We start from the raw sequence: 19,670 nt of genomic DNA, 5'->3' as shown, positions 1-19,670 counted from the left end.
ATATTGTTACTAACAAAAGGAAAATCCCCAATGAGGAAATTTCCACTATGCTTGCTAATTACTCTTTCAATGGCAAAGTTCCAAAGAAGTTGGGCGACCCAGGTATACCTACTATTCCTTGTTCTATTAAGAATAATTATGTTAAAACTGCTCTATGTGACTTGGGAGCCGGTGTGAGTGTTATGCCTTTTTCTCTTTATAAGAGACTTTACTTTAGATAAGTTGATACCTACCGATATATCTTTGCAAATGGCTGATAAATCTACCTGCTATTCCTGTTGGTATATGTGAGGATGTTCCCTGTTCAAGTTACTAATAACCGCTTGATATTAACTCGATTTTGTTGTGTTGGAAATGCCTCGAAGATGATAATATGTCTATTATTCTTGGGAGACCTTTTCTTAACACCGCAGGGGCTGTTATTGATTGCAATAAAGGAAAGGTTACTTTCAATGTTGATGATAAGGAACACACCGTCTATTTCCCCAAGAGGATTGAAAAAGCGTGTGGAGTTAATACTATTTCTAATGTGAGAACTATCAAAGTGGGAACTATCGATTGTCCTATATATGAGCCTAAAGAAGAATATCAAACTCTTGTGATTAGATCCATATCAATACAATTCAAGGTAACATGATTGATTTGAGGTTTATTTCTTCATATGCTATGTAAAATTTATTTGGTGGCAAGACTTGATCAACCTTGTTAACAAATACTTTTTATATGCATAGAGGAGATAAACAACATCTCTTTCTTCCTCCACTTGTTTTAGTTGTTGTAGCACTTTTAATTTGCAAAGTTCCTTAGTTGATTAGAGTTTTCAAAAAATTTCCTAGCCAGTAATAATAAACTTAATACCCAGAAATGTGCATTTTTCAAAGTTTTCAAAAATTCGCGAAAATTACACCGTTGGTCCTATTTTTCGACGAGGCACCTGGGAGCACCAGAGGATGACCTGTGGGGCACCACAGGGTGCCACACCACAAGCCGGCGCGGCCAAGGAGGGGGGCGCGCCACCCGTGGTGTGGGCCCCTCCTTGCCCCACTTCTTCATCTCTTTCTCCCAAGCATCTTCTCTCTCCCGAAAAACTCGAACCAACTTTCTCTCACTCGCGTTTTTGCTCAAGAGCTCGGGATTTTTCGATCTCTTTGCTCAGCCCAGCATTTCGTCCGAAATTTGGCACATTTGCTCTCCGGTATGTGACTCCTTCGATTATCCAAATAGAATTTTGTTTGGTTGAGTATATCTTGAATATTTTGCTGCTGTAGGTAACATGTTTAGTGAGCTTGCATGCTTGTTCTAAGTGGTAGAAACTAGTTTTGATGCATGATTAGCACTCTAGCAAGTTCCCATGGTAGTTTCCCTCAATTATATGTCACCAAATCAAGTTTTATATTGTTTGTTGAAAATTTCAGAAAAGAGATGAAGAAGTTCAAATTTGGAGAATTGTTCAAGAAAGGAACAACCAAGCACCGGGAGGCCTTCTAGGACCGCCACCCAAATTAGGCGGTCGTACAATGAGGACATCATCGCGCCTAGCTTCGCGCCCGAAGAGGACAATGGGGCTCCTAATGCTTCATCCTTCCCATGTTATGATTTTCTGACAAATGCAGGGATATTGGATGATTTCTTCACCCTTGTCAACAGGGCGGGTTTAGCCACCTACGTTGGAGATGAAAGGGAGCAATACTACATGCTCACCAAAATTTTCGTCGAGAGCTTCAAGTTCCAAAACACGCAATATAGTCCGACAGTTGCATTCAAGATCTATGGTAATCCTGTTACTATGGAATTGGAAGAATTTTGTCGTGCATTGGATATTGCCCTTGTAGGTACAGCGAGGAGAATTGATGACAACCCTCGGGACTTGTTGGAGCTCTATCGAGGGATCACCAATGATGATCTGTCGCACCATTCAGCGGGGCAAGATAAGGAACATTCAACTCCCCGCCATTAAATATTTTGCATATTACATTGCTACTAGCATACTTGGTAGGGAGAACACTAGCAATATTTCTAGTTACCATCTTGCTTTCTTGAATATTGCACTTACTCGGACTGGACATCTTATCATCTTGGTTCTCTTATTGCTCGCCGCCTGTCTACCAGGGGGCCTATATTTGGAGGGACTATTGCTTCACGCATTTTAGCATATTTAGAGCTTCCTATTGATCCTAATGATGTGCCATTAACCCCTAGGAGGCTTGATATCATTGCTATGAAAAGCCATCATTTTGTTACCACCGAGTCCACTTTAGATAATATGGTCTATAGAATGTTGTTTGCCGACGGGGATGAGAAAGAAATCCCTCTTCCCCAGCCAGGTTTGTTCGGTATTGACAGGCAACCATGGTCGCGCACTAAGGAGGAGGTGGATGAACATATGAAGATACAAGATTTCCACCAGCAGCATGACTCCGAGGACGCCGAGCCCTCCTACGACTACACCGTCACGTATCCGGGTGCTTCTTCTAGCACATACCCGGAATATGATCCATCTTCGTCGTACCACGGAGATACTACCTCATGGCCTCGATGGGATTGAACTCCACTTAGGCCAAAAGCCTAAGCTTGGGGGGAGGTATACCGGCATCACTCATTCTTTGCATATCATGGTTGCTGGATACCTGTATATACTTTTTTAGTTTGTTTGAGTGGTTTTCTAATGAGAGGAAGATGATATTTGGGGAAGTGCTGCCTGAAAACAGATTCTGGACTGTTACCGTACAAATTCTCAAAAATAGCCAGAACAGTATTTTGCGAAGCCAATTTTTGTGCATGTTCCCCAGGTTGTTATCTAACTTTCATTAGTTGAACACTTTTAGAGCTGAGCAACGTAAGATTTTTGTAAAAATCGATTTCTGTACTCGTTGTCAAGTTTTGGCAGATTTCTGCCATCTCGCTTTTCTCGTGTTTCTTTTAGTTTGCTATTTCTTGCTTTCACTTTGTTTCTTTCCCAAAACACAAAAAGACCAAAAATATTTCTGTTGTTTCTCTTCACCATTTGTTTATCTTGGTTTCTTGCATTTGTTTCGCTTTATTTGCTATTGCTAGTTTGCTATAAGAAAACCCAAAAAGATTTTGCTTTGTTTGCTTGTTCCCTTTTGTTCTTGTTCTCAAATTCGAAAACACCAAAAATATTTGCTGTTCTTCTTTGGTTTGTAAAGTTCATCATGAGTTCAATGGTCTTCGGTGGCTGGAGCGTGGTTTTCATTTCATATTATCCAAGCTACACAAGTGAAAAGACAATAATGACGATCTACGACAATCTGATTGTGGTGAGAGGCTGGTATGAACTCTATTTGTTTTCATTTTTGTACATATACTCATCCATGTGAGCATGCTTAGTTGGTTCACGTGAGGTATATGTTATTTAAGAAAGTCTAGTAGTTCATGATCTCTCATGATTAGCTCCAATTTATTAATATGAGTAGCATGTCATGGATGTTTGCTTGCATTGTTTTATTCATAAGTAAGTATGGCATTGTGGTATCCTCCTCTGAATAATTCATTTATATCGACTTGGCACATGCTCACGCATGCATATGACTGAACAAAAAGTCAATTAAGCCTCAATGATTTACATTGTTTCAAAGTTCTTGTATCACTTTTATGCCTCAGTTAATTTATTTTGCCGCAAGCATGATTATGACAGTTACTGCTCTCTTGATTTGTCGCTCCCTAGTCTTTTGCTAGCCTTCACTTGTACTGAGCGGGAACGCTGCTCGTGCCTCCAAACACATGAAAACCAAGTTATTCCAGAGTGTCCACCATAAATACCTATGCATGTCATTTCAAACCATTCCAAGTAAATTCTCATGCGCTACCTTTAAAACCTTCAAAATGCTTCTCAAATTGTGTTAATGTTTCATAGCTCATGAGGAAGTATGTGGTGTTTAGCTTTCAACCTTGTCATTTATTTTTGACGGACTCTCATATGGACTAGTGGCACATCCGCTTATCCAATAATTTTGCAAAAAGAGCTGGCAATGGGATTCCCAGTCCCGAATTAATTAACTTAAATAGACACTCCTCCATGGTTTGTGATTGTTGGACTGGCACCCGAAGGATTCGGTTAGCCATGGCTTGTGTAAGCAAAGGTTGGGGGGAGTGTCATCACCATAATAAAACTAAACTAAAAAGGGCACTCCTTCATGGTATGTGATTGTTGGTGTGCACCCGAGGATTCGGTTAGCCATGGTTTGTGTAAGAAAGGTTGGAAGGAGTGCCACATAAAAATGCAAAAATTCATGGGAGCCGCTCTTGGGAGTCCGGTTGGCGAGGTAGTTGGTGTACCCATTACCATTCGTTGACAACAACAAACACCTCTCAAAATAATTTTACTCCTGCTTTACAAATGAAAAGCTCTAGCGCATGTTAATCCCCGCTTCCCTCTGCGAAGGGTCGATCTTTTACTTTTATGTTGTGTCTCCATCCTTTCTTTGAGCACTTTCTTGAGAGCACAACTATCATTCTTAGTATAATATGCTTGTCTCAAAATATGATTGATTGTGGTATAACTTTGATGCTTTTATCTTTGACAATCACTACTTCTACTCTTTCTATGAACTCCAGAGGTGCCCGGGCATTTATGTTTTGCCGATCAAATACGTGCAAGCGAGATACCACTTTATCATACTTTCTTATGAACATTGCAATCCTCGCTTATATATATGATTCATGATGCTTATTATTAATTGTTGGTACCTCTTCATGATTGACATAGTCGTTGGATGATCTTATTTGTATGTATCTTATTATGAACTCGCTTAAGTATTAGCCATATCATGAGAATATATACATCATATGAGCAAATGTGTTCGTGAAAGTTCTTTTATCGCTCAGTTGTTAACCGAATTGCTTGAGGACAAGCAATAAGCTAAGCTTGGGGGAGTTGATACGTCCAAAACGTATCTACTTTCCCGAACACTTTTGCTATTGTTTTGCCTCTAATTTGTGTATTTTGGATGCAACTAACACGGACTAACGCTGTTTTCAGCAGAACCGTTCCGGTGTCTCGTTTTTGTGCGTAAATCCAACTTTCAGGAAAAACCTCGGGATTTTGACGGAAGGCCCTATTTTCCCGAATATCGACGGAGCCGAAGGACAAATCAAGTGGAGGCCCGAGGGCCCCACACCATAAGGCGGCGCGGCCTAGGGGGGCCCGCGCGGCCCTATGGTGTGGCCCCTCGGCTGGCCTCCGACGCCCTTCTTCGGACTATTTATCGGCCTCGACCTAAAAACGCACGGGGAGAAGTCGAAGTCGCCGTAAACCCTCCAGAACGCCGCCACATCGCGAAACTCCGTCTCGGGAGCCAGAAGTCTCCGTTCTGGCACTCCGCCGGGACGGGGAATTGGAGGAGATCATCGCCATCATCACCGCCAACGCCTCTCCATCAACCAGCCCTGTTTCCCCCATCCATGTGTGAGTAATTCCCCCGCCGTAGGCCGAAGGGGATGGTAGGGATTGGATGAGATTGGTCATGTAATAGCATAAGATTGTTAGGGCATAGTGCCTAGTATCCGTAGATGTTACTTTTATGATATTGTTGCAACTTGTTATGCTTAATGCTTGTCACTAGGGCCCGAGTGCCATGATCTCAGATCTGAACATGTTATTATTTCATCATGATATTCATTGTTTATGGTCTTACCCGCAAGTTGTATACACATGTCGTCGTCCGGAACCAATGGCCCCGAAGTGACGAAATCGGGACAACCGGAGGGAATGGCAGTGACGTGAGGATCACATGTGTTCACGGAGTGTTAATGCTTTGCTCCGGTACTCTATTAAAAGGAGTACCTTAATATCCAAGTAGTTTCCCTTGAGGCCCGGCTGCCACCTGCCGGTAGGACAAAAGATGTTGTGCAAGTTTCTCATTGCGAGCACGTACGACTATAATTGGAACACATGCCTATTGATTGATTAGTACTTGGATACCGTTTTATTATTATCCGCAAATGCCCTCGCTATGATTGTTACATGAGTTTCTCTCATCCATGCAACGCCCGTCATCCGTCCCCGTGCCTACGTATTTTAATCCTGCTGTTTACTAAAATCACTACCGCTGTCTTTGTTACTCGCTGCTGTTATTTCACTATCGCTACTACTATAAAACTCGTTACTACTCGATAAACTCTTGCGAGCAAGTCTGTTTCTGTGCAATCTGAATTGACAACTCCGCTGTTAAGGCTTTCAAGTATTCTTTGTCTCCCCTTGTGTCGAATCAATAAATTGGGTTTTACTTCCCTCGAAGACTGTTGCGATCCCCTATACTTGTGGGTCATCACATACCCTCCCATGTTCCAAAACATCAGTCCCCTCCTATAACCAAAAAACTACTATAAGATCTCATAGATACATCTTCTATGTGGTATCAATCTTCGTAAGACAAATACCACCAAGACTTCAGTGACTGCAATTGGATTGGATCAATTGAGGGGCTTGAGTTTGTGTGAGGGACGATGCGTGAGCATCCCTTTTTATAAGACGGAGGGAGGCGTCGCGCATTAATGCCTGCACGGAGGGGTAGACGCGACGAGATGTGTCCTTGCGTCTCTGTGAAAAATGCATCATCACTATGCGTTATTAACTTCCGCCGTGAGGTAAGCGACAGTTGCACGTCGTTCGTGTCTCAATGACGCGTCACGGGGTGCCAGACACCGGATTGAGTCCCACCGAACGAAAATGGATTTTGAAGCGCGTGATTGGAGCTAGTTAAATGTGCTACGCGCCGCAAAAAGAATTTAAAGAACGTTTAAGGGACCCGATCGAAAATGCTCTAAAAACAAGAACGATGTGTGTCTACAGCGGCTTCACAATTTTCTTCGTACTCGTACTCAACTATGAGATTGCTTACCCACATTTTGAATCTGCCGGGATTGAACGCGCACAAGCGGTTCGGTTTCTGGCCCCAGTTCTTGCCTATGATGACGCAGCGCGGCAAGGTACTGCGAATGTGCGATCTCCCTCCGCTGCAGTTCGAAGCTGGGGAGAGGAAAACCCACGTGGGAGAACATGCTACTGTAAGTGCAGTCAGACTGTCAGAAAACAGTGTTTTTTTTAGGGAACAGTGTTACTACGACGACCAGCGTCCAGTCCAGTGGTACGTAGCGTATCTTCGCTGCTCTTCTCCGGGAGTCTAAACTTTCCGTTTTCCGAGCGTGCGCAACATTCAAATCCATCAGCGCTACCCACGGAGGCCCAAGCGAGAGTGTAATCAACCTGCAACGTCACTCCATGGTCCATACAAACCTAACGTAGGTAGTTGAAAAAATGTAACATACATGTTCTGCACTCTGCTAGTTCCTTAAGTTAGTATCTGTCAGCCATCGCGAGTAGAACCACGTGACATCTTTTCGTAATGTCCACGCGTTACTTCGTAGGCGTATTTTCTTTTGATAAATCCGACCTTTAACAAAAGCTAATGCCTCGTCAAACAACTCTTTTGAAATCTGACTCCTGGATTCAGTGCCAAAAGCCAAAATTATACAGGTTGCCGCCAGAAAATTATGGCAGAAATACGTACGTACACTCACTCTTTGAACACATAAATGCACGCTCTACCGCTGTGAGCACCTTTTAAACGGAAACCAAAAAACCTCTATGACACAAGCAATACAGGTGATGGCTTTGTTAATTTAAAGTCGAACTCGTCGAGCGTTATGTTGAAAAAAAGGTTCTGCCCTTGGTAGATTCTATTCTACGGACAAAATGACAGGCAATGTCCTAACCCCGATCGAACTGCTGGAACTAGCGAGCATCCCGGCTAATCTCGCGCTGACACAAAAAACAAAGGCTACGCTACGTACTACGTTAGCCTGGAATCTGTGCACGGAAAAGATTACAGTATCAAACGGTGTGCACTTCGCGTGCGTTCTGCTCCTTTTCGCGCGTCAAGGCCGGCTCGCGAGATCCCCCGGCCACCTCCATCGACGCCGGAGACGGAGCAGACACCAGCGTAAAACAGGCAAACAGCACGAGACAGATACCAACGTAAAACAGGCAAACAGCACGAGACAAGTTGGTAGACGCGTCGCTGTATCGGCCTTGTTTACAAACGGCAGTGTCACCCGGCCTTCTTGTTTCCTTGCCGATCAGATCTCAAGACCTGCCATTGGCATCATTGCAGCTAAGCTATTCCAAGAGGCCCGGCCATTTCTTTATGAAGATGGTAATACGGAGTACAACATTTCCATCATCTTTTTTTTTAGAGACGGGAAAAGTAAAATATTGTCTACGTCAGGTATATCAGAACTAGCTCAAGAATTAGTCAAGCACACTCTCCACAATACAACCCTGAACATGGGTCCCATGCGAACCCGAATTTCAATTAACCTCAATAATCTTATTTCAAAGTTTTATGAAAAAAATCAAAACAAGTGATGTATATACTACACAAACTATGTCGATACTTGAAATACAATTGTATGTTGCTTACACAAACAAAAAAAGGAAAATAAAATGTTATATTTTTTCAAAGTATATATATATATATTATTTGGATATTTTATCATTTTTGCATATGATCTTAAATGTAGTGTCGAACAGAAAATACCCAGCTGATCTTGGTTAATCGTAGACCAGACTTACGTGGGCCCCAAATTTCATATTTCCAAGCTTCAAAAAGTTTTAAACAAAATTTTCACACGTAGATATCTGCTTAGCCTATGATCTCTCAAATCGCCACCCTGAACTCACAATGCTGGTCCACATCCGCTTAGGCCCCGCTTGGGAACTCCCGCTCCTTTTCCAGCTGTAACATACTAACATTTCACTCGGGATTTATTCTAGTTTTTTTTAAATACCCGGGATTTATTCTAGTGCATAGTGTTACCGATGTAAATTAAACGTAGCTACGGTGCGATGGTCCGTGTCACTTCCAGCCGGAAATAGGCCAAAACCGAGTAGAGACAGAGATAGAATACGCCCATCCAACTACCAACTACGCCGTTTTGGACTCGGTGGTGAAGAAAACCACCTGTGGTTGGGTGATTAGAAGGGCAGTAGCATCCTAGCCCACCAGAGTTTAAATTCTAAATTTAACACATTAAGGATAAATATTTTTCAGTGCGAGCATGTGCGTGTGTACGTTTATAGAGATGAGTGTATGTACGTATTTGTGAGTGTCTATGTGTACTGTGTTTCGAAAAAAAAAAACTCGGTGGTGAAAAATCCGGAGAGAGTGCTACATGGGCCGGCCCATCCGGGATCCGCCTACACGCGTCGCGCGTGTAACGGACGCGCGCGTGAAGCGTAGCATAGCATATGAGCGCCCATTCCGACCCGCACCCTTTCGCTCTTCTCCTCCCCCCAACTCGCACAAAGAAACACTCGGCCGGAACCCTACAGTCGCCGACGGCGGCGCAGGTACCTCACCTCCCGCCCTCCTTCTCTGCCACAGGACGGCGCCGCCGGCCTCCGCCGGACCTAGCAATCCACGCGGTTCTGTCTCTCCTATGGTCTCTCTCTCTCCCGCCCCTCTCATCTTTGTCTCCGTCTGCAGGAATCGAAGGTGCCCCGGCGGCCTGCGCACGTACCTCTCGAGACCTTCGTCCGGCGCAGGTGTGTGCTGCAGGATACCGCCCTCCCCTCCCCTGAGATAGGATGTGACCCGTTCCTCCTCTGTCTCTATTTTCTCAGTCAATCTGCCTGCCCCCTTTTTGTGATGTGTTGTTACAGGTTTTGTGCTGATGCTTTGCTCGTGAATGTGTTGGCTTGGTTAGTATGATTTGGTGACTGATTTGTGTGCTACTGTTAGTTGTAAATTTCTGGATTTCTTTTAGTACTACAAATTGCATGCCATGCTGATAAAACTGATCCAGATTGTAGTTGCAAAATGTCGGACGAGTTAGCTATGGTTTCTTACATAACGTGCAAGGACATAGGCAGACTTAGTTGCATACTTGCATGTCAGCCATTGGCATGATCCCCGTCTCTTATGTAGACCTGCTATTATTGCATAGTAGTGGAAATGCTGGGGGGGGGGGGGGGGTAAAGTAGTAAAACAAACCTTTTAGTACCTTAATATTATGCTATTCTAGAAATGCTACCGTTCGGTAAGTCAGGAAACTAAAAATTTATAGATAAAAAAATACTGATCATACAGAGGCGTTTATAGGTCAAAAATGTTACGCGCTATGTGACTATGCACAAGTTGGAATTGGGCATATAGGCTCACTCTAGATGCATTATTTTATTCTTATTTTGAGTCGGATGGTCTTGTTCCGGAAGTAACTTGCTGTTATTCGACTTTAAAGAATTTAAAGAATTTGTGTCTTGTGTTTAACTGCTTTTGCTTCAGCAAGAAACTTGTGTTGATTGATGGGGATATTTTTGGTCTACACCTTTCTCATGGTTTTCCTGAACCTGTAGATAAAATTGTTAACCATACCATGATGCTTATAGCTGAAATACTGTGAACAAACGATTCCAGATTATGAATTATGCATAAATAGCCTAGGAAATATGTCTTTTTGTAGTTCTTATTTTTGGTAGCTTGTCTGGTGCTTCATGCTGGAACTAGAGTGTCAATGTTCTTCAGGATTCTGGTCTCGGCCTTCCCAATCGAAAGGAATGCAGTTTTAAGTGTTATGTTACTTTGGCAAAAACCTGATTTCAAATGAAATAATGGGGTTATATCTGAATACCATCTTCTTTTATCATTGTGCAGTTCATGCATTCAATAGAACGACATAAAAGGTGTCTGATGTCCGATGAAAATTATAATTTGCAGTAGGCATCTTGGAAGCAGAATTATAAGCCTTAAATAACACATGTTGGCTTCGTGAGCTGCATCCTGCATGCAATTCCCTATATTACAAAATAAATAAAAATCTAGTGGCTTAAACAAGCTGCAGTAACCCAAAACTCATTTTGTAGTATCAGTTCCATATACTCAACATACCCCTTTTACATATATATCCACACATGACCTTCCAAACCAAATGCCTTTGTCATTTGCAGGTTCTGAACCTTGTTTTTTTTTATAGCATGGGTATTTTTTCCCCCCTGGTTTTATCAGCTAACAGATAGTTGTGATGTTATATGGCAGTTAAAACATCAATCAACCCAGGAATGGCAATGTCTTGGACAAGACTATTGAAGAGTGGAGTTATTCCAAGAGACGCTGTGGCTCAGTTGGTTGGGGTGAGAAGCTTTGCGGTTTCAGCCAAGGGAAAGAAGGGTGGAAAAGGTGGCGCAGCTGATGCTAAGCCTGTGCTGAGCAAGGAAATGAAGAGCACAACTGTGTTTGGGGCTAATATCCTGAAGGAGGGTTCTGATCCCAAGATCCAACCAGATTCCGAATACCCCGACTGGTTGTGGCACCTGGTGGACAAGCGCCCCGTGCTGAGCGAACTCCGGAGGAAAGACGCCAAGACGCTGCCTTACGAAGACCTGAAGCGTTTCGTCAAGCTGGACAACCGGGCTCGGATCAAGGAGAACAATGCTCTCACTGCTAAGAACTAACTGATCAGGATGGGTCTGTCTCAGGCATGTTGTGGTCAAAGCCTTATCACCATATGTCTGTCTTTTCCTACAAGACTTATTAGCGGACATACTACTTAGTTGTTGTCGGTAATAATGTGGTGAATACATGCAAGAGCATGTGGATTCCTGGAGATCGCAACAATTACTGAACTTAGACAACAGCCTCCCTGGATGAGCAACATGGGATGTCATGGAGTCGTATTGTCGCCATTCTTTTCTTAGTGGACGTGCAAACTGATTGACATCTACAGCCAACTAATGCGATTTATGTTACGGGTTGGGATCATATGTTAATCACTGTCAACTTAACTTAACTGTGTGTCATGATAAGTCATCAGTTAATTCCCATACCCCTCAACCATAGAGAGAGATACCCCTCAACCATTAATTTATTTCGTCTTTAAATTTGGTCGAACTTCATTATAATTCTTGTAATATATAACAAATTTGAATGAATTTGATTGTTTTTTAAATTTTTGTTTAGGGGATGCGACTAAAAACAAACGCGTCCCAAAAGCGGCACCACACGGTGGTGTCCCACAAACACTCGACCTGACGTTATTACTGGACGCGGTTTGGAGGGTAGGACTTAGAGCATCTCCAGCCGCGTCCCCCAAACCGCGCCGGATTGAGCGTTTGGGGGACGTGTTTTGTTCGTGCCGCGTTTGAGGGACGTCGCTCCCCAGCCGCGTCCCCCAAACGCCGCCCCCAAACATTTAAAATAATTTTTTTAACACATAAACCATTTATATCAAATGTAGCATATGAATAAAAATGTTTGCGAGGATTGTTTTCAAATTAAATTACAACAAACAATAAAACAAGTAATCAAATATAATAAATAGGGCTAGATGCTACATCAAGGTGCCACGGTATTTCCTTTGATCCTCCACTAATGCTCAACGAGATCAGCTTGAAGTTGCTCATGCACATTGCTGTCACGGATCTCTGCGTGCATGGCGAGAAAATCAGCAAAATCTGCAGGCAACTCATGATCAACCTCCGCGAGAGGGCCTTGACACTCATAGGGACCAACATGTGACCTAACATGATTCTTGCGGTCATCCTCGATGATCATGTTGTGCATGATCACACAAGCCCGCATCACCTCCCACATTTGGTCGTGAGACCAGCTTAGAGCAGTGGTACCGGACAATGGCAAATTGTGCTTGAAGCACACCAAATGCCCGCTCGACATCCTTCCCGCAAGCCTCCTGTCGTGTAGCAAAGTGAGAATTCTTCGGACTCGATGGATTCGAGATTGTTTTGACAAAAGTGGCCCATTTTGGATATATACCATCGGCTAGATAATAGCCTTTGGTATATTGGTGGCCATTGATCTCATAGTTGCATGGTGGAGCATGCCCTTCTGTGCGCGGAGGTGGGGCGGATTTGACGGCGCGTTCTGGGACGCGCTGGCGACGCGGCGGCGGCGGCACGACCGGCGGGAGCCCCAGCCGCGACAACGGTGCCGACTCTCAGCGAGAGATGAGACGCCCAAACGGCCGGGAAATCCGGCGGCGGCGGTGGGGTGGGAGGCGCGGGAAGGAAGGAGCGACGAGAAAAGAGGCGCGAACCAACGGTTTATGCAAATAGTCGCCGACATGTGGGAGCCCGCCTCGCTTTTCGTTGTGTCCGGCGTCCCCCGAGCGTCCCCTGTGGGACGGGGACGGGCTCGGGGCGCCGGACACCGTATCGGGCCGCTGATACGTCTCCGACGTATCGATAATTTCTTATGTTCCATGCCACATTATTGATGATATCTACATGTTTTATACACATTATATGTCATATTTATGCGTTTTCCGGAACTAACCTATTGACGAGATGCCGAAGGGCCGGCTTCCGTTTTCTGCTGTTTTTGGTTTCGAAATCCTAGTAAGGAAATATTCTCGGAATTGGACGAAATCAAAGCCCGTGGTCCTATTTTTACACGAAGCTTCCGGAAGACCGGAGGGGAGACGAAGTGGGGCCACGAGGTGGCCGGACACTAGGGCGGCGCGGCCCGGGCCTTGGCCGCACCGGCCTGTCTGTGTGGGGCCCTCGTGTGGCCCCCCGACCTGCCCTTCCGCCTACTTAAAGCCTCCGTCGCGAAAACCCTACCACGTTCGACGAAACCAGAGAAAACCTTCCGCAGCCGCCGCCATCGCGAAGCCAAGATCCGGGGGACAGGAGTCTCTATTCCGGCACGCCGCCGGGACGGGGAAGTGCCCCGGAAGGCTTCTCCATCGACACCACCGCCATCTTCATCAACGCTGCTTGTCTCCCATGAGGAGGGAGTAGTTCTCCATCGAGGCTCGAGGCTGTACCGGTAGCTATGTGGTTCATCTCTCTCCTATGTACTTCAATACAATAATCTCATGAGCTGCCTTACATGATTGAGATTCATATGATGATGCTTGTAATCTAGATGTCATTATGCTAGTCAAGTGGATTTTACTTATGTGATCTCCGGAGACTCCTTGTCCCACGTGTGTAAAGGTGACAAGTGTGTGCACCGTGTGGGTCTCTTAGGCTATATTTCACGTAATACTTATTCACCGAGTTATGATTTGAGTTGGATGTCTCTATGAAATTGTGGTGTGTTAGTACCTCCTGTGAATGCTCAAAGTGACAGCGTGGGGTGTTCATTAGTACTTGGGAATGCATCTTTAAGGTTTGCCTACATGATGAATTAGTGTTCGTTATCTTGCCGCAGAGTAATTCGAGTAGCATAGTGAAGTGCTTATTTATATCTCTTTATGATTGCAATGTGTTTAGTATCACAATTTATCCGTGTGCTACTCTAGTGATGTTATTAAAGTAGTTTATTCCTCCTGCACGGTGTAATGGTGACAGTGTGTGCATCGTGTTAGTACTTGGCGTAGGCTATGATTGTGATCTCTTGTAGATTACGAAGTTAACTATTGCTATGATAGTATTGATGTGATCTATTTCTCCTTTCGTAGTGTGAAGGTGACAGTGTGCATGCTATGTTAGTACTTGGTTTGGTTATGTTGATCTGTTATGCACTCTAAGGTTATTTAAATATGAACATTGAATATTGTGGAGCTTGTTAACTCCGGCATTGAGGGTTCGTGTAATCCTACACGAGTTAGTGGTGTTCATCATCCAACAAGAGGGTATAGAGTCTAGCATCTATCTATTTATTCTGTTATGTGATCAATGTTGAGAGTGCCCACTAGTGAAAGTATGATCCCTAGGCCTTGTTCCTAAATATCGCTATCGCTGCTTGTTTACTTGTTTTACCGCATCTATACTTCCCGCAATATTACTACCATCATCCGCACGCCAGCAAGCACTTTTCCGGCGCCGTTACTACTGCTCATATTCATTCATACCACTTGTATTTCACTATCTCTTCGCCGAACTAGTGCACCTATTAGGTGTGTTGGGGACACAAGAGACTTCTTGCTTTGTGGTTGCAGGGTTGCATGAGAGGGATATCTTTGACCTCTTCCTCCCCGAGTTCGATAAACCTTGGGTGATCCACTTAACGGAAACTTGCTGCCGTTCTACAAACCTCTGCTCTTGGAGGCCCAACACTGTCTACAAGAATAGAAGCACCCGTAGACATCAAGCACTTTTCTGGCGCCGTTGCCGGGGAGGAAAGGTAAAAGGCTCTCATACTCCGGTCCCAGGTAAAGTACTTTTCTGTTACCGTTGTGTTTGTGCTCGAAGCTATTTCCTTTAGATCCTGCAATTGCATCTTTTTGTTTCTTGTTTACACTAGTTAGGCATAATGGACAACAATGAGCTTCTTATTCTATTTCCTGATTTAAGACATGGATGGTTTGATGCGAAAATTAAAAAACCTATGGAACATATTAGTATGAACGCTTTGAACACCATTGTTGCTAATGATATGGAAAATTCTAAGCTTGGGGAAGCTGGCTTTGATGAGCATGATATTTTTAGTCCCCCAAGCATTGAGGAGAAAATTTACTTTGATGATACTTTGCCTCCTATTTATGATGATTATAATGATAGTAGTCTTTTAGTACCGCTTGTTATGGAGGATAAATTTGATTATGATTACAATATGCCTCCTATATTTGATGATGAGAATAATAATGATAGCTACTTTGTTGAATTTGCTCCCACTACAACTAATAAAATTGATTATGCTTATGTGGAGAGTAATAATTTTATGCATGAGACTCATGATAAGAATGCTTTATGTGATACTTATATTGTTGAGTTTGTTCATGATGCCTCTGAAAATTATTATGAGAGAGGAAAATATGGTTGTAGAAATTTTCATGTTACTAAAACACCTCTCTATATGCTGAAATTTTTGAAGTTACTCTTGTTTTATCTTCCTATGCTTGTTACTTTGCTCTTCATGAACTTGTTTATTTACAAGATTCCTATGCATAGGAAGTGGGTTAGACTTAAATGTGTTTTGAATTTGCTTTTTGATGCTCTCTTTTGCTTCAACTACTATTTCTTGCGAGTGCATCATTAAAACTGCTGAGCCCATCTCAATGGCTATAAAGAAAGAACTTCTAGGGAGATAACCCATGTGTTTATTTTGCTACAGTACCTCTATTTTATATTTGTGTCTTGGAAGTTGTTACTACTGTAGCAACCTCTCCTTATCTTAGTTTTGTTGCATTGTTGTGCCAAGTAAAGTCTTTGATAGTAAGGTTCATACTAGATTTGGATTACTGCGCGGAAACAGATTTCTTGCTGTCACGAATCTGGGCCTAATTTTCTGTAGGTAACTCAGAAAATTATGCCAATTTACGTGAGTGATCCTCAGATATGTACGCAACTTTCATTCAATTTGGGCATTTTCATCTGAGCAAGTCTGGTGCCACTTTAAAATTCGTCTTTACGGACAGTTCTGTTTTGACAGATTCTGCCTTTTATTTCGCATTGCCTCTTTTGCTGTGTTGGATGGATTTCTTTGTTCCATTAACTTCCAAGTAGCTTTGTGCAATGTCCGAAGTGTTAAGAATGATTGTGTCACCTCTCGAACATGTGAATTTTTGATTATGCACTAACCCTCTAATGAGTTTGTTTCGAGTTTGGTGTGGAGGAAGTTTTCAAGGGTCAAGAGAGGAGGATGATATACTATGATCAAGAAGAGTGAAAAGTCTAAGCTTGGGGATGCCCCCGTGGTTCATCCCTGCATATTTCAAGAAGACTCAAGCATCTAAGTTTGGGGATGCCCAAGGCATCCCCTTCTTCATCGACAAAATTATCAGGTTCCTTCTCTTGAAACTATATTTTTATTCAGTCACATCTTATGTACTTTACTTGGAGCGTCTGTTTGTTTTTGTTTTGTTTGAATAAATTCATGCTTGTGTGGGAGAGAGACACGCTCCGCTGGTTCGTATGAACACATGTGTTCTTAGTTTTTAATGTTCATGGCGAAGGTTGAAACTGATTCGTTTATTGTTATATGGTTGGAAACGGAAAATGCTACATGTAGTAATTGGTAAAATGTCTTGGATAATTTGATACTTGGCAATTGTTGTGCTCATGTTTAAGCTCTTGCATCATATACTTTGCACCCATTAATGAAGAAATACATAGAGCTTGCTAAAATTTGGTTTGCATATTTGGTCTCTCTAAAGTCTAGATAATTTCTAGTATTGAGTTTTGAACAACAAGTAAGATGGTGTAGAGTCTTATAATGTTTACAATATGTCTTTTATGTGAGTTTTGCTGCACCGGTTCATCCTTGTGTTTGTTTCAAATAACCTTGCTAGGCAAAACCTTGTATCGAGAGGGAATACTTCTCATGCATCCAAAATCCTTGAGCCAACCACTATGCCATTTGTGTCCACCATACCTACCTACTACATGGTATTTCTCCGCCATTTCAAAGTAAATTGCTTGAGTGCTACCTTTAAATAATTCAAAATTTATCACCTCTGATTTGTGTCAATGTTTTATAGCTCATGAGGAAGTATGTGGTGTTTATCTTTCATTCTTGTTGGGCAACTTTCACCAATGGACTAGTGGCTTCATCCGCTTATCCAATAATTTTGCAAAAAGAGTCGGCGCGGGGTTCCCGCACCCCCAATTAATCAACCTTCATTAATAATTCTCTTCACATGTTTTGCTCCGATTCATCGGTAAGCAACTTAATTTTGCAAATAGACACTCCTTCATGGTATGTGAATGTTGGAAGGCACCCGAGGATTCGGTTAGCCATGGCTTGTGTAAGCAAAACGTTGGGAGGAGTGTCATCCATAAATAAAACTAAAATACATGTGTAAACAAAAGAGAAGAGGGATGATCTACCTTCTTGGTAGAGATAACGTCCTTCATGGGAGCCGCTCTTTGAAGGTTTGTCTGGCAAGGGGGTTAGAGTGCCCACTACCATTCGTTGACAACAACAAACACCTCTCAAAATTTTACTTTTATGCTCTCTTTATGTTTTCAAAACCAAAGCTCTAGCACAAATATAGCAATCAATTCTTCCCTCTGCGAAGGGGCCTTTCTTTTACTTTTATGTTGAGTCAGTTTACCTATTTCTCTCCATCTCAAGAAGCAAACACTTGTGTGAACTGTGCATTGATTCCTACATACTTGCATATTGCATTTGTTATATTACTCTATGTTGACAACTATCCATGAGATATACATGTTATAAGTTGAAAGCAACCGCTGAAACTTAATCTTCCTTTGTGTTGCTTCAATACCTTTACTTTGATTTATTGCTTTATGAGTTAACTCTTATGCAAGACTTATTGATGCTTGTCTTGAAAGTACTATTCATGAAAAGTCTTTGCTTTATGATTCATTTGTTTACTCATGTCATTACCATTGTTTTGATCGCTGCATTCATTACATATGCTTACAATAGTATGATCAAGGTTATGATGGCATGTCACTCCGTAAATTATCTTTGTTATCGTTTACCTGCTCGGGACGAGCAGGAACTAAGCTTGGGGATGCCGATACGTCTCCGACGTATCGATAATTTCTTATGTTCCATGCCACATTATTGATGATATCTACATGTTTTATACACATTATATGTCATATTTATGCGTTTTCCGGAACTAACCTATTGACGAGATGCCGAAGGGTCGGTTCTCGTTTTCTCGCTGTTTTGGTTTCGAAATCCTAGTAAGGAAATATTCTCGGAATTGGACGAAATCAAAGCCCAGGGTCCTATTTTTACACGAAGCTTCCAGAAGACCGGAGGGGAGACGAAGTGGGGCCACGAGGTGGCCAGACACTAGGGCGGCGCGGCCTGGGCCTTGGCCGCGCCGGCCTGCTGTGTGGGGCCCTCGTGTGGCCCCCTGACCTGCCCTTCCGCCTACTTAAAGCCTCCGTCGCGAAAACCCTACCACGTTCGACGAAACCAGAGAAAACCTTCCAGAGCCGCCGCCATCGCGAAGCCAAGATCTGGGGGACAGGAGTCTCTGTTCCGGCACGCCGCCGGGACGGGGAAGTGCCCCCGGAAGGCTTCTCTATCGACACCACCGCCATCTTCATCAACGCTGCTGTCTTCCATGAGGAGGGAGTAGTTCTCCATCGAGGCTCGGGGCTGTACCGGTAGCTATGTGGTTCATCTCTCTCCTATGTACTTCAATACAATAATCTCATGAGCTGCCTTACATGATTGAGATTCATATGATGATGCTTGTAATCTAGATGTCATTATGCTAGTCAAGTGGATTTTACTTATGTGATCTCCGGAGACTCCTTGTCCCACGTGTGTAAAGGTGACGAGTGTGTGCACCGTGTGGGTCTCTTAGGCTATATTTCACGTAATACTTATTCACCGAGTTATGATTTGAGTTGGATGTCTCTATGAAATTGTGGTGTGTTAGTACCTCCCGTGAATGCTCAAAGTGACAGCGTGGGGTGTTCATTAGTACTTGGGAATGCATCTTTAAGGTTTGCCTACATGATGAATTAGTGTTCGTTATCTTGCCAGAGAGTAATTCAGAGTAGCATAGTGAAGTGCTTATTTATATCTCTTTATGATTGCAATGTGTTTAGTATCACAATTTATCTGTGTGCTACTCTAGTGATGTTATTAAAGTAGTTTATTCCTCCTGCACGGTGTAATGGTGACAGTGTGTGCATCGTGTTAGTACTTGGCGTAGGCTATGATTGTGATCTCTTGTAGATTACGAAGTTAACTATTGCTATGATAGTATTGATGTGATCTATTTCTCCTTTCGTAGTGTGAAGGTGACAAGGTGCA

The 19,670-nt window shown here is 43.1% G+C and overlaps 1 protein-coding gene across 1 annotated transcript; it reads left to right on the top strand.

Moving 5' to 3' along the window:
- Positions 1 to 9,323: 9,323 nt before the first annotated feature.
- LOC124649103 (54S ribosomal protein L37, mitochondrial-like) lies at positions 9,324 to 11,777 on the top strand. Its single transcript, XM_047188778.1, has 3 exons — positions 9,324 to 9,370; positions 9,507 to 9,565; positions 11,055 to 11,777. The coding sequence occupies exon 3, from the start codon at positions 11,078 to 11,080 to the stop codon at positions 11,468 to 11,470; it is 393 nt and encodes a 130-aa protein (XP_047044734.1). The 5' UTR covers positions 9,324 to 9,370; positions 9,507 to 9,565; positions 11,055 to 11,077; the 3' UTR covers positions 11,471 to 11,777.
- Positions 11,778 to 19,670: the final 7,893 nt, after the last annotated feature.

Source organism: Lolium rigidum, chromosome 4 (genome assembly GCF_022539505.1).
Source record: "Lolium rigidum isolate FL_2022 chromosome 4, APGP_CSIRO_Lrig_0.1, whole genome shotgun sequence".
NCBI lineage: Eukaryota > Viridiplantae > Streptophyta > Magnoliopsida > Poales > Poaceae > Lolium > Lolium rigidum.
This window is presented reverse-complemented; position numbering and strand designations above follow the sequence as displayed.